Genomic DNA, 16,210 nt, shown 5'->3' on the forward strand with positions numbered 1-16,210 from the left:
CTTGTCCTGCCATCCCCTGTCTCGGTTCTCCCCAATCTCTCCTACTGACCTCTCTGAACTCCTCATAGGAATGAAAACTGCCACCTGCACTCTTGACCCCATCCCCTCCAGCTTTGTCAAAGCCTCCCTCCCTGCTCTCTCTCCACTTATCATTGCAACAATAAACTCCTCCCTGTCTACAGGCATCGTCCCACCTTCCCTCAAAATTGCTGCTGTTACCCCCATTCTAAAAAAACCTGGTCTAAACCCTGACACCCTAAACAACTTCAGACCCATCTCCAACCTACCCTTTCTGTCAAAAGTTTTGGAACGCGCTGTAGCCACTCAACTCAAACATCATCTCTCTGCCAATAACTTGTATGAAACATTCCAATCCGGATTCCGCTCCAACCACAGTACTGAAACTGCTCTCCTCAAAATCACCAACGACCTTCTCCTCTCCTCTGACGCTGGCAACCTCAACATTCTCGTCCTCCTCGACCTCAGCGCTGCCTTTGACACCATCGATCACACTATCCTCCTCACCCGACTTGAATCCACCTTTAACGTCACCGGCACTGCCCTCTCTTGGATTAAATCATACCTCTCTGACAGATGCCAGTTCATCTCCATCAATAACTGCAAATCCCCCACTGCTCCCCTCCCCCAAGGTGTCCCCCAAGGTTCAGTTCTTGGCCCCCTCCTCTTCATCCTTTACCTGTCCCCGCTCGGTCACTTAATCCGCCGTCATGGTCTCCAATTCCACTGCTTCGCCGATGACATCCAGCTTTTCATCTCCACCAAGTCCGTCTCCACCGACACCCACTCTATCCTGACAAACTGCATCACTGAAATAAAATCCTGGCTTCAAATCAACTTCCTCAAGCTTAACTGTGATAAATCTGAAATAATCATCATTGGCCCAAAAACGCTCACAAAATCCACCCATAACTTTGCCCTCAACATCGACGGTATCCCAGTATCCACCTCCCCTCACATCCGGAATCTTGGCGTCATCTTTGACCAAACCCTTTCCTTCGACAAATACACTAAACAGATCACAAAGTCAGCCTTCTTTCACCTGAAAAACATTGCCCGTCTCCGCTCATCCCTCTCCTCCACGGCTGCAGAAACCCTCATCCACGCCTTCATCACCTCCCGTCTGGACTACTGCAATAGCCTCCTCTATGGTTCACCCTCAAAAATCACCAATAAACTCCAATACATTCAGAACTCCGCTGCCCGTCTACTCACTCATTCCCGGACCCGTGACCACATCACCCCCGTCCTTTACAAGCTTCACTGGCTCCCCATCCCCCAGAGAATCCAGTACAAAATCCTCCTCTTGACATACAAAGCCCTCCATAACCTGGCCCCATCCTACCTGGCTGACCTCCTCTCCAGACACACTCCCACCCGCAACCTCCGCTCTGCTGGTACCAACCTCCTGACCCCCTCCATCCGGACCAAATTCAGATCCTGGGGGGACAGGGCCTTCTCCATCGCTGCTCCCACCCTCTGGAACTCACTACCTCACACCATCAGAGACTCCTCCTCACTCACCACATTCAAAACATCACTAAAGACCCACCTGTTCAACGCTGCATTCAACATTCAACCCACAGCATTTAACCCCTGACTATCTCTTCTCCTTCTCCCTCCTTTTGCTTTAAATATTTCCCTATTGATTCTTGTCTTGTCTTTTTGATTCTTGTCTTATATATATGCCGTATATCGCTGCTGTTTGTTTTCTTGATTCTTGTCTTTTTGCAATTGTTGTTTTCATGTATTGTTATGCATTATGTTTTCCACTCTGTCAAAGCGCCTTTGGGCTTCTGGAAAAGCGCTATACAAAATAAATGAATTATTATTATTATTATTAACCTTGGTGCGTTCGAGAGCTGCTGTTAGGTCCGGTGTAACAATGCTACTTGCACGCTTTCGGCTCTGCCTCTTTGAAGCAGATAGAACACCAGAGTCATCATGATCACTGGCTTCAGCACTGCTGTCTGTTGATGATGCTAGCTCAAGTCTCCTCTCGGGCTGCTTTCTTCTCTTTTTCATGCTGCTCTCTTTCAGTCAACACCTTGTCGTGTTGATGTGTCCGCTCCTCTTTTCCTGCTAGCACCTTGTCAACACCAACCATAAAGCCCCGTCGACCTGGCTCCCGTTGTGCCTTAAGGAATTCACGGTCCTCTGGTATTTTGATCAGATCAAGGACATCAACATGAGCAATGTCAAATAAGTCACGTAGACCGGTTTGAAACTGCTCTTCTTTCTTTATCTGAGGGACAGATCGCCGGCTCTTTCCTTTCAGGATGGATCTGTATTGTTCTACTTTTCTCTCTAGTTTTGCAATGATATTCCGCTCTCTGCAGTGGGGATCCGTGCTTTCTCTCAGATGCATAATGTCTCACGAACAACAGTTGTTGCGGCACTGCTTATATCCAATTTCTCAGCATGATGTAGCTTAAAGTATCGCTGCAGAATCTCTTGCCAAGATGGGAGCCGAGTTTCTGGTAGTTTTTCAATATGGCAGCCTATCAGCCACACATGGTTCTTTTTTCTGGTTGCTCTTCTTGAAGTACTTGCACTCGCCATCATAACTGAAACAAACCGAAATAATTTCTGTATAGTGCTGATTAGCAGATTAGCAGGGGCCATGTGACAGTGGTAAAAGTTTTCAAAATGAAATGAAATTTTACCCAATTTGTTCTCTCTACAGGTGTAATAAAAAAATGGAAAAGCACTTTAGAAAAGTTAATGTTTACATTTGAGGACCACCCTAATATATATATATATATATATATATATATATGAGCATACGCACGTCGCTGCATCATTGGACGACTCCTCAGCACCATCCCGACACACGCCACTGCATGTGCTATGGAATGAGGTGTTTTTACGGCGGCCGGAATGCAAATCCTGCCACCAACCTCCGTGAGAGAGGACCCAGTACCCTGGTACTCATTTTGCCAACCTCGGAAGGATGACAGGCTGAGTCAACCCCACCTGGTATTAATTCAACAGCCGAAAGGGATTAGAACTCACACGCACAAAAAAGGTGCAAAAACAGATCCCAGCAACTACAGACCAATCAGCCTTCTCCCAATTATCAGCAAAGTCATGGAATCCATCATTGCTTCAGATATGAAATCTTTCCTCTTCTCCAAAGGCTTGATCTCTGATCATCAATTTGGTTTCAGACCTGGTCACTCTACTCTGGACATGCTGCTTCTGCTTTCTCAACAATGGATGGAGGTCCTCAATGCCAAACAGGAAATTAGAGCTGTCTCCCTTGACATATCACGTGCCTTCGATACGGTCTGGCACCCCGCTCTGCTCACCAAACTCTCCTCTTTTGGTGTCCACGGAAATCTCCATGCATGGCTGGCGGACTTCCTCTCTTGTCGTAGTCAACGTGTGGCCCTGAATGGGTTTCTCTCATCTCCTCTTCCTGTTCAGGCTGGAGTTCCCCAAGGCAGTGTTCTGGGCCCTGTGCTTTTTCTGGTCTGCATCAATGATCTCTCTGACTCTCTTGAAAATCCTCTCTATCTCTTTGCTGATGACTCTACTCTCTGTCGCTCCATTCTTCATCCCTCAGATCGGCAGTCTGCTGCCTCCTCACTCTCTGCAGACCTGGACAAAATCACAGACTGGGCAAACAAGTGGAACATGTCTTTCAATCCTGACAAATCTCACACTCTTACAATGTCTCTCCGAAAAGACCGAATGGACAACCCTCCCATCCACTTTCTGAATACTCCTCTCCAGGAAGTTCTGTCACTCAAGATTTTGGGTCTCACTATCTGCCATGATCTTTCCTGGGAAAACCACATTTCAAATCTGGCCTCCAAAGCCAGTCGCCGACTGGGCATCCTCCGTCGTGCGAAGTCCTTCCTTGGCACACCTGAGCTCCTCACCACATACAAGGCTTTCATCCGCAGCTCAATGGAATACTGCTCTCCCCTCTGGGCTGGTGCTCCTGCCTCACACCTAACTCGTCTTCACGCTGTTGAAACCAAAGCATTCAGAATCATTGGAATCTCCCGCGATGAAGCTAACTCCAAGGGCCTCTCACTCACTCACCGCAGGCAGGTTGGTGGTCTTTCCGTCTTCTACCGACTCCTCTCTGGCCTTGCCCCCCCCCCCCCCCCCCCAGCTCTCTCTGGGCTCTGTCCCGCAAATATTCCTACAGGTCGCACAAGATCTGCCTGCAACCCTCTTATGGTTAAACTGCCAAAATCAAGACTCTCTGCTCACCTTCACTCCTTCATTCCTCTTTTCTCCCACCTCTGGAACAAACTCCCTCACTCTCTTCAATCCCACTCCACCCTCCAGGTCTTTAAAACAGCTGTTCACCACCATCTCTTATCTTCCCCCATCCAAAACCTTGATCTTTTCTATCCCCGCTAATTTCACCCCAATTCCACTTTTTTGAAATACCAACTTCTGTCCTGGAAGTCCTTGGTGTCCTTGTGTTTTATACTTCTCCCACCCCCCCCCCCCCCCTTCCCACACCTCCTCCCCCCAAGCCCTCTCCCTCCCACACATCTCCCTGCTCTTAAATGTTGTGTGCTCTCAAGTGTTTGTGTGCTTCCCCTTCTCTTGTCTTCCGCTCCCTCTTTTTATATATTTTGTTTGTCTGGTTGATTTGTTTGTGAAGTAAATGTCAGCTCTTTCACGAGCCTCGATTCAGTATACAAAAAAAAAAAACTCAGGACCTTAGGATCCCAAGCCCGCCGCCCTAACCATTAGGCCAACACCAGGTATCATTGTCCCTCTGGAGCATGCCTCATGTCACTCGTCATGAATGTGCTTTCCGGACATCTGGTAATTAAGGTAATTTCTACGTCACATAGGTACTGCACGCATCTGCAATTGAATAGCACATTGTTGCTGATGATCTCCAAAGACACCATTTAAGGCATGGTTGTGAAATACATGGAGGGAATAGTGAGAAAGAACAGCCTCTGGAAGGTGGTTCCAGAGGCTGGTGAAGTGAAAAATAAGAGTTGACTGTGCAGTCAACCTGTATTTTGGAAGTTTAACCAGGAGGGGGTTCCTGACAGAGCATGCGCATCTTGGAGTTGCCGGGGAGGGTAATGATGGAGAATAGACGGTAAAAATCCGAGAGACCACCGATCTGCCTGCAATGTGAGGGCAACAAATCTTTAACTTTGGCCTCTCTCACCATGGGAGATTCTATTAGTTATTAGAGCTTTACTTTCCACAAATCCAGGAGAGGCACATGTGATGTTGGGTAACCAGGCCAGAGTTGAGAGCACTTCTCTAACGAGCTCAGGATCTGATTTTTCAAGGAAAGGCATGGAATTTGACGAAGGATGCCCAGTCTAGAGTTGGCTTTCTAGGCGAGCTTTGCTATGTGGTCGGCCCAGGAAAGCTCATGGCTGATGATGAGGCCTAGACGTTCAAGAGACTGAACCTCTTCCAGTGGATGACCAAGGGAATAGATGGTTGGGTTCATGTGACAATCATTCCAAGGTTATAGGGTGAGACTGTGATATTTTCCAGGTTTTAAGGACATGTTCCGTTTATTTGTCAAGAGTTTAATAATTTACAGATCAGCAGAGACGGACAAGGGCCTGTTGTCTATCTAGCAGTGGGATGTGTATTGCATAACACAATGTGGAGTTGCATCAAAAAGGAAGAGAGCGTTTTCCAGAAGTCATTACTAGAGATGAGGATTCAGACGAGGCCCAAAACACCATCTTGGGGAACTCCAGCCTCCACTGGGAGAGGGGAGGACAGGGTTATATTGTTGACAACATGTTGACTGTGTGAGAGGATGGTCAGAATTCCTGGTAGGAAGACTGCCTTCCATGTCACAGGTAGAGAGCTTGGCAATCAAAGCAGAATGCTAGACTGTGTCAATTGCCAAAGTTATGTCCAGGTAGACAGTTCCAACATGTTTGAGATTTAGGGATTTAAACCATGAGAGAGGTGCAGAAGCATGTGCAAAGTTGATTGGCCAGGATGGAATCCAAATTGACAGCGACAGCAGATTGTTGGGACACAACAACAACAACAACAACAACAGGCATTTTAAGGCCATTTTCCCTGCAAGAGCGGGGGTTAGCCGAATGAGGAAATATTTGATATCAGAAGCAATTATGGATTTCCTGACTTTGCTTGTAATTTGAAGCAAGCTCACTGCCCTATACTGTGGTTGGTAGGGTCTGCTTTTGCACCGTTCCAGTGAACAGGAATGATGTTTGCTGATTTCCACACAGAGGGGAGGCAGCCAAACGAGGACAGACTGAGTCGAGAAGATAGAGGGGGAGAAAGAATGGCAGAGCAGGATTTGAGAACATGGGCACTGATGCCATCTGGGCCCGTCACCAAAGTAGTGTCAGGATGGACATAACCTTCTCTACCTTCTCTGTGAGGTCAGAGTCCAGTTGATGTGGGTACGTCCGGGCAATATCTGGACATAGCGGGATGGGTTTGGTTCACGAGATTTAGAGGCGCACACGTTACGTCAAACGTAGAAGTCCTGACATGGATACATCACGTAAATGCTAAGCAATTATTTTTCATTCATGTACATGTATTTTTTAGTTTCCTTATTTATAATCAGGCACACGACTTTCTATCTTGTATTTTTTGTGTCTTCTTCTTCTGTTGCTTCTTCCTCTTCTTAAAAAAAGAAAATTGAGTGATTCTGCTCCATGCTGTCTTGTTACGTTGGCATCCATCTCACACATGCAAACAAATTATTTACTATACCGGCCTGAGCAATGACCTTTGACAAATATTCTGATGAAAAAAAACTTCAAGATTCATCAATTTCAATCACACATTGTGGGTTCATTTAGTGAATGTCCTTTTGGTAACTCTCTTTTGAAAGTCATTTGGTGTGTGGTGACATCATCTTTAAGCTATTTCTACGTCGTCGCCATTTCTCAGTTCGACCAACTTTTGCCCCTGACGATAAGGCCCAAGGACAAATATTACAAAGTGTTGGCCTTCACCTGGAAAAACCTGTGTTTCCCCAAGGTCAACTGTATATCGCTTTATCACGTGTAACGGGATTTCACGGCATCACGTACTATGGCGATCAACAACATCGCACATTTGCCAAAAATATAATCCTCCCGTAGCACGCCAACAATTAAAACAATCAACTTCTAAATCTACACACCTCTGCCCTTTTAGCGAAAGAAACCTAGATGTCAATAACGTAAGCTTCTGAAGACCATGTCCACATCAACGTCGATCTTGTTACAATATTAATAAAGCTAAACTTCCAACCTGACTACGTGGCACAAAAAGGTCAATAACAAGTACAGGTACATTCAAAGTACACCACCCCCCATGCAAAATAAATAAATAACATCCTCCAGCATGGGACACTGCCGGGGCGCCTTCGGCATCCAGCGATACCGCACATTAGACACGGTATTGGAAGGGAAAGGTGTACAATAATTGATTGATTAATTGGGTATTTAAAATAAATACATGATTTAAAAAAAACACCTTTAGAGGCCATTTTTCCCCGCAAAGCGGGGGTTGGCCTTTTTCGGGGACCGTGGTTGTTGTTATTTTTCAGTCCCCTTTTTGAAGCAATGTTTTACGGCCGGATGCCCTTCCTGCCGCCAACCCTTTTTGTCGCCTTTTACGACAAACAGGGAATTACCAGTGAACTGGTACTCAATTAGCCGACCTCGGAAGGATGACAGGCCGAGTCAACCCCCCTGGCGTTAATTCAGCGATCGACCGGGATTCTAACCCAGGATCCTAGGATCCTAAGCCGGCACCCTAGCCGCTAGCCCAAAAATAAATGATAATCGTAAAATAATTAATTTCTTAATAAATTGGCTATTAGCATACATACTGAAACCACCACCGTTTCATCCGAATCTGTAACTTTTTGAAAAATAATTGAGTAATTAATCGAAAAATTAAATAATTAATCGATTAATTTATTAATCCATAAATCAAAAATACCCATTACCAGCCAAATCACTTTGTCACTGTCGTATCCAAATATCAGCTTCCTAGCTCAAAAGGTGCCTGAGATATCACCCGCACAAACAAACAAACAAGAAAGAAAACGAGCAAACACAGTGAAAACCGAGTTCTCCCTTTAAGCACGCATCATCGCCACGCCCCCTTCCATGCCCGGCAATGACATCAGGCAACGACTGGAGATGGAATAGGAAAGGAGCGGTGTACAATATATTAACATCAAAAACCTTGTGTGTGTCAACAAATAATCACATTCGATATTTACTAACTGTCACAGTTATCGGGGATGCCTCTTCGTGGTGGTTGTACCCCCCCCCCCCCCCCCCCCAATGCAAGTCAGGAGCCAAATCTTCCCCATTCTTCCCTGTTGCCCAAATTTGTCAGGGCAGTGCAGTCATGGTCAGAGTTTCGATCGGTCCCCATGGACTGGCCCTTTCGCTCTTGTCTCTTTCTCTCTCTCTCTCTTTCTCTCTAACTCTGTTGTGGCCCTGACTTTGTGAATCTTTGATGTGGGGGATCTTTGGGTTGCTCCTACGAGATCGATCGGCTGTCTCCGTGTTGTGGGCTTGTTCAAGAGAACTGTCTCGGGCTAAATAAGAACAACTAATCGTTATTTCACTGGGTCCCTTCGCTCGTGCTTGTAATTACCTCTGCTACCAAAGGTGGGTGGAGGTTGTTTTCACCCCTGTCTGTCTGTCTGTTTGTTTGTTTGTTTGTGAACAAGATATCTCAAAAAGTTGTGGACTGATTCGGACGAAGTTTTGCATGGAGTTAGCGTATGTAAGAAGGACGAAATGGTTAGATTTTGGCGAAGATTCTGGTTCTGATCCAGCTAGTAGAATTTTTTTAAGTGATTCATCACCATTGGGAGATGGGACCAAAAGCGATACATAGCAGGATAGCTCAAAAACTTATGGACGTATTCGGACGAAATCTGGTGGAAAGGTTGGATGTCTGACAAGAACGATTCGATTTTGGTGAAGATCTGAATATGGATTCAGATACGATAATTATTTATCCCTGGTGTTGGGCTAGCGGCTAGGGTGCCGGCTTAGGATTCCAAGGATCCTGGGTTCGAATCCCGGTCGATCGCTGAATTAACGCCAGGGGGGTTGACTCAGCCTGTCATCCTTCCGAGGTCGGCTAATTGAGTACCAGTTCACTGGTAATTCCCTGCTTGTCGTAAAAGGCAACAAACAGGGTTGGCGGCAGGAAGGGCATCCGGCCGTAAAACATTGCTTCAAAAAGGGGACCAAAAAACAACAACAACCACGGTCCCCGAAAAGGCCAACCCCTGCTTTGCGGGGAAAAATGGCCTCTAAACGGTGGTTTTTTTTTATACGATAATTATTTAATTCTCAAGTGATTTTTTTACCATTGAGAGATCGGGCGAAAAGCAATATACTGTATATCATGATTTTAAAAAAAAGGTATGGACGAGTTATGACTAAACTTGGTGGACGAGTTGGTTAGACGACAAGGACAAGCCGATTAGATTTTGGTTCAGGTCCGAATCCAGATCCGGGCCCATCAGTGGGATACAAAACATAAACTGCTCAGCCTGGTGGAGGTATGCGCTCCACCTAGTGCTGTTCAAGTTCAACCTGCTAAGAAAGGTTTCATTGATTATATTGTCTTGCAGCCTATTATCGGCTTGTTTTAACAACCCGTTAATATTTATGATAATTTCTGGTCTTGAAGCTCCTTATCAAAACTGTTAAAGGCTTTCTAAACCACAAACACCACATAACAGGACAGAGAAAATACTGATCAAGACTATGTCTTTTGCTTGTACAGATTGATGTCACATTCAGCATCTTATGAATATTGCTTTGATATTCGTGTGGTTTTTAATATATTGTTTTGTGCAACGTGTGTCATTTCTCTCTACTCGGCTGTATGCAGGGTGCAATGTGACAATCCCAGCTGAACTCGTTGTCCTCAACTCCATCGTGCTTCCACACAAAGAGTTAAACCGCAGCTTCAAAAACCAGATCATTCTTTAGGCGGTGGTTTGTGGAGCTGTTTAAAGTCTTGCAGACCTTGCGCCGATGAATGACACCATTTAGGAGGAACCTAGGCACATGTGAACAATTGGAGCTTCGAGGTACGGTGCAGTTCTTTGTAAAAGGTTGAGCATTTTTGAAGGATGAACTTTCAGATGAGCGAATGCGTTTATGGTGAAGTTTTCTTTTTGAGCCAATCACAAGAGTCGATGGCCGAATGTTGTTTAAATGATAACATGTTCATTGCCGGTTGGTGACGTAGTCATTGGATATTTGGAGCCAGGAGTGTACATCATGTTTGTTACCCCATAAAGGTGTACAAACTTCATTTGGGAAGGGAGAGAGGTTTTCATCAGATTTATATTAATTTTGTGTGGAGCACCTTGAGGTACCTCTAAAAATGTAAATACCAAGTTGAGTAGACCCCACGAATAAGCAGTCCCCAAAGAGGACAATCAAATTGTTCACAAATTTCACATTTCAACGCGGCACAAAAACGGCAACCGCAAATATTGACCAAAGGTCGTTGATGCATTTCGGCGAAACTGCTCTATTCCTGTCATCCTCTGCCCCCTCTTGAGCTAATTCAAGCACTCATCAGGCATCCATATTCACCATCCCATGGAAAAAGTTTTTGTTCTTTCAACGCTTGTGGTTTGGTTTTGATTGCGCATTACATAAACACTCTCCGACCAAAGGTGATCAACTTTGAAAGGGTGATCGCACAGTTAGCGATGCCACTCAACAGTGTTGTAGTCGAGTCTACCTGGTCCGAGTCCAGCAGTCCCAAGTCCGAGTATTTGGCATTCCCCCTGTTGTTTTTTTTCCAATTTAACATTCCGAACTTTTTCTGTAATCACAGCAATCCCCTGCACACCTTGATATGATCTTCTTTTCTAAAAAAAAAAAAAAATCAAATATGAAAACCCTAATCCTAACCCAAACAGCGCAGAAACTGCTGTAGTTTTGAATCCCAACATGCTATGGCACTCCGATTTTAACACGTCCTCAGGGTAACATTTGCAGTTACACATACCAAATTTTAGAAGTTCTAGCTCAAATAATAACGCATATATGGAAGGCACCATCTTAGCCACCATATGAAAGCCCGCTTGGAGTTTGCAAAAAAGCACCGAAAGGACTCTCAGACTGTGAAAAACAAGATTCAGTGGGCTTCCATGTGTTTTTCACTGAGGAGAGGCTTCCGTCTGGCCACCCTGCCATAAAGCCCAGATCGGTGGAGTGTTGCAGTGATGGTTGACCTTCTGGAAGTTTCTCCCATCTCCACACAGGATCTCTGGAGCTCAGCCAGAGTGACCATCGGGTTCTTGGTCACCTCTCTTACCAAGGCCCTTCTCCCCCGATTGCTCAGTTTGGCCGGGTGGCCAGCTCTAGGAGGAGTCCTGGTTGTTCCAAACTTCTTCCATTTAAGAATTATGGAGGCCACTGTGCTCTTGGGAACCTTCAATGCAGCAGAAATTTTTTTGTAGGCCTCACCAAATCTGTGCCTCGACACAATCCTGTCTCTGAGCTCTGCGGGCAGTTCCTTCGACCTCATGGCTTGGTTTTTGCTCTGATATGCTTTGTGAGCTGTGAGACCTTATATAGACAGGTGTGTGCCTTTCCAAATCATGTCCAATGAATTGAATTTACCACAGGTGGACTCCAATCACGGTGTAGAAACATCTTAAAGATGATCAAGAGAAATGGGAGGCACCTGAGCTAAATTTCAAGTGTCATCGCAAAGGGTTTGAATACTTATGTAAATGTGATATTTCAGTTTTTTTATTTTTAATAAATTTGCAAAACTTTCTAAAATCCTGTTTTCTCTTTGTCATTATGGGGTATTGAGTGTAGATTGATGAGGGAAAAAATGAATTTAAACGATTTCAAAATGAGGCTGCAACATAACAAAATGTAAAAAAGTGAAGGGGTCTGAATACTTTCTGAATGCACTGTATGTGCTGATGTGTCTGGGAATACTCTGCTGGCTGTGTTCGTTTCCTGCTTGGAACCTCACTCACTCGCACTCTCCACCAGCCTGATCTCTTACCACAAGATGTCCGTGTCAAATCCCAGAGGCGCCAACAACTTTGCATTTTGCTCTGGCTTTTATAAGCCGTGGATTTGCAGCTTCCTCCATCCTCGTAGTGGCGTTGGGGTTACTGCCATTTTATTTTGTTCCCACAATATCTCTCCAGGATGACAGAGTTTTGCCACCATATTGGCCCACCCTGTTTATAGATGCCGCTCATTGGTTGCACCCAGCTCCTAAAGCACTGCCGTCAATCAAGGAAGAGGTTGGCTTTGACAGGCCCCTCCGTTTTGGGGGAGGGGGGGGGGGCGAAGGGATGGAGGAAAAATTTACCCATGCAAAGAGTGCTTTAACCTCAGTGTTGCCCAGGTAAAAAAGGAAATTGTAATACCCTCTGCCACCATCACCAGGTGGCGCTACATTTACATCGAGAAATTACGCCCCTCTCCCGGTCCCCCACACCCTCCGAATGAGGCCGTGGTCACATAGCCTATATTACACCCCCAAACAAAGTGGTACTTCTATTTGTACCCCGAGTAAAGTATATAAGTGTTTTTAGCTGGAGTACCCAGGGTTCCTCAAGCGAAAAAGGAACGTTAACATTTTTGAAATGAGGGCAAATATAATGGAAAAGCAATTACATCCAAATCAGAATGCATCACAAATGTCTTTACTATTTTACATTTTTATTTTTACATATCATTTTACATTTTCGTTGAATATTTGCTGGTGAATGTACCGTTCATCACGTTTCTGAGTTAATTATGATGACCTCCAGGAAGAAGAAGAAGCCTTACCACCAACTTACTTATAACCAACTAACTAACTAACTAACTAACTAACTTATACACCAACTTATCACCAACTTACAACTTACCCCTGTGCTGTCTTTCCCTCGTGGTCCCCCTCTGCTGTCTTTCCCTCACGGTCCCCCTGTACTGTCTTTCCCTCGTGGTCCCCCTGTGCTGTCTTTCCCTCGCGGTCCCCCTGTACTGTCTTTCCCTCGTGGTCCCCCTGTACTGTCTTTCCCTCGCGGTCCCCCTGTACTGTCTTTCCCTCACGGTCCCCCTGTGCTGTCTTTCCCTCGTGGTCCCCCTGTACTGTCTTTCCCTCGCGGTCCCCCTGTGCTGTCTTTCCCTCGTGGTCCCCCTGTGCTGTCTTTCCCTCGCGGTCCCCCTGTCCTGTCTTTCCCTCGCAGTCCCCCTGTGCTGTCTTTCCCTCACGGTCCCCCTGTACTGTCTTTCCCTCGTGGTCCCCCTGTACTGTCTTTCCCTCGCGGTCCCCCTGTAATGTCTTTCCCTCACGGTCCCCCTGTACTGTCTTTCCCTCGTGGTCCCCCTGTACTGTCTTTCCCTCGTGGTCCCCCTGTAATGTCTTTCCCTCGCGGTCCCCCTGTAATGTCTTTCCCTCGTGGTCCCCCTGTAATGTCTTTCCCTCGTGGTCCCCCTGTGCTGTCTTTCCCTCACGGTCCCCCTGTGCTGTCTTTCCCTCGCGGTCCCCCTGTGCTGTCTTTCCCTCGCGGTCCCCCTGTCCTGTCTTTCCCTCGCAGTCCCCCTGTGCTGTCTTTCCCTCACGGTCCCCCTGTACTGTCTTTCCCTCGTGGTCCCCCTGTACTGTCTTTCCCTCGCGGTCCCCCTGTAATGTCTTTCCCTCGTGGTCCCCCTGTGCTGTCTTTCCCTCGTGGTCCCCCTGTACTGTCTTTCCCTCGCGGTCCCCCTGTAATGTCTTTCCCTCGTGGTCCCCCTGTGCTGTCTTTCCCTCACGGTCCCCCTGTACTGTCTTTCCCTCGTGGTCCCCCTGTGCTGTCTTTCCCTCGTGGTCCCCCTGTAATGTCTTTCCCTCACGGTCCCCCTGTACTGTCTTTCCCTCGCGGTCCCCTGTGCTGTCTTTCCCTCGCGGTCCCCCTGTGCTGTCTTTCCCTCGCGGTCCCCCTGTACTGTCTTTCCCTCGTGGTCCCCCTGTGCTGTCTTTCCCTCATGGTTGTCAGCTCTTTCACGAGCCTCGATTCAGTATACAAAAAAAAAAAAAAAAAAAACTTCGACTGCTTCTGGAATTGTTTTATTATTTGTTTTCAAATGTCTGTTGATTGTTTTGTATTTATTTATGCGAATGTGTACTTGTATATAACTGTCATTAATGAAAATGGCTTATACAGGGCCCTTTTTTTTTATTATCCAAAAAAACCAATCCCCCCCCCCCCCCCCCCCACCCCTAAAACACTCATAGGCACTCACTGATGAACCTCTGAAAGTTTAATGAAGATCCGTTCAGCTATCTCTGAGAAAAATGGCGACACACAGACAGACACACAGACCAACGGCTCTCTTATATAGTAGATATACTGTATATTCAAATCACAACACTGTTCAGAGCGGTAAATCCTAGCTTTGCACCGTACACATCAGTGATGACGTTTACTGTAATGAGGTGGCTTTCTTCCAGTGAGGTGTGGTACAAATTAAAGGATCACAACAGACATACCTGCTACATGTCACATGTGGACCGGACCATGCCTGTCCTTGCACCCGGCTCTTTTGTCAAACATTACCACGTTTGCATGAAACAACTCGGTTCAGGTGTTAACCACAAACAACGAGGTAACACAACAAAAGTGGCAGTTTCTGTAAGGTTGGAAATACCACCCCAGCCCCATGCCGCAGAGATAAGTTGTACTTGCGCTCAGTGAAGGTTGTCCTGCTATTGGAGTGAATTTTGAAACGTGTCTGGGCGATGTGCCATGGTCATTGTGGGCGTTTGGGAGGACAGATTGGTTTTGTTCCCACGAACTAAATACTAAACCAAGCTAAAGGTTAACTTTGCTTGTGCTGTATAGTGTCATACATGACCTTCCTGCACCTGTGGAAATGCGATGGAAACGTGGTGATTCAGGACTAGAGCCTATTCTGATGTCACTGAGTCCAATCCCAGAAAGTTGCCTCGAGATGATTTGTTGTGCATGCCAGAAGCAATGCAAGACTCGACGCTGCAAATGTCGCTATTCAGGGTTGAGGTGCACATCAATGTGTGCCTGTCAATCATCAGACCCCTTGTATGAATTTGATGTAGTTTGGCAAAACAACATGTGTGACATTCCTGAATGTTTGTGCTTCATGGCCATGTGTACTTAATTTTAGAATTGCATGAAACATTGTCTTATTAAAACCATTTCCCATTTTATAGTGTCCAATTTCAATATCAGTTTGAATGTCTCTTTCAATATGTCGCCAACCATAATATAGACTCGACGGATTTATGAAAAAAGGCCATGTATAAGCTTCTAGGTGCATTTTGGGGTAAAAGTTGTAAAGTTAAAGTAAAATATCTACATGTATATACATGATATATAAATGTTTGATCAAATAAATTGTCCAAAAATGGCAATTTGGCGGCCGTTTTGTTTATGCTAATTAGAAGGTCAAAAACTCAAAATTCGGCTTGGGAACCGGGGTAATCGAATTCGGCATGCCCTAATTATGTTAAAAAGTGAGGTTCCCAACTTTTACCCAAATATGCACCTAACATTCACATTTCTCAGAAAACCGTCTAGTCTAACTGTAAAAGTTGGTGTGCTCCATGATGGTTTCAAAAGTCTGGAATCAAAGGGACATTTATTTTCCAATTTTATTTTATGAGAAACGCTTCCTGGGGTGGGGAGAGGGTGGTGGAGTTGAAGGAAATATATTTTGTGCCGTGGCCAATAATCCCCCCTGCCAGCAGCAGGGGTCAGTAAACCACTTGCGCTGTGGCACGTGTGCAGGCAAAAATCCTAAGTTGTTGTCCCCTTCCCCCTCCCATGTGGGTGGAGGTGGAGGATTTTTGGTTATTTCTCCTAAATAACTTCATGGAGCGGGTCCCAGTGTCCGGCCGGCTGTAGATACGTACGTCAGTTAATATTTGACTAAAACATCTCACAAATTACCTGACCGATAGGACCAAATTTGGTACGATGCATTAGGACAGAAAGGTCTCGCGGGGTTGTGATCCCCACCCGGATGCACGCCCTATAAAGGGAGTGAAAGGGGGTTTTCCCCAAATATTGGTATTTCATTCAAAAATCTTCTTCTCAGAAACCGCCAGACAGATCCAGACCAAAGTTGCCACGAGGCGGAGACGACTCAACGCGTTGTGCTTCCCCATCTGGATTCACCCATTTAGAGGGGTGTTTTACCCCAAAGGGGGGTTTCACCTTAAATTC

At 45.9% G+C, this 16,210-nt stretch overlaps 1 protein-coding gene across 1 annotated transcript in view; it reads left to right on the top strand.

Moving 5' to 3' along the window:
• Positions 1–10,989, top strand: part of GMPPA (GDP-mannose pyrophosphorylase A) — a 67,629-nt gene extending 56,640 nt beyond the window's left edge. The window contains exon 12 of the mRNA XM_068097786.2: positions 9,880–10,989. Coding sequence (XP_067953887.1) covers positions 9,880–9,980 — 101 coding nt within the window. The 3' untranslated portion in view covers positions 9,981–10,989. The remainder of the gene's footprint in view (positions 1–9,879) is intronic.
• Positions 10,990–16,210: the final 5,221 nt, after the last annotated feature.

This window comes from Myxine glutinosa, chromosome 6 (genome assembly GCF_964187855.1).
Source record: "Myxine glutinosa chromosome 6, kmMyxGlut1.1, whole genome shotgun sequence".
NCBI classification, from domain to species: domain Eukaryota; kingdom Metazoa; phylum Chordata; class Myxini; order Myxiniformes; family Myxinidae; genus Myxine; species Myxine glutinosa.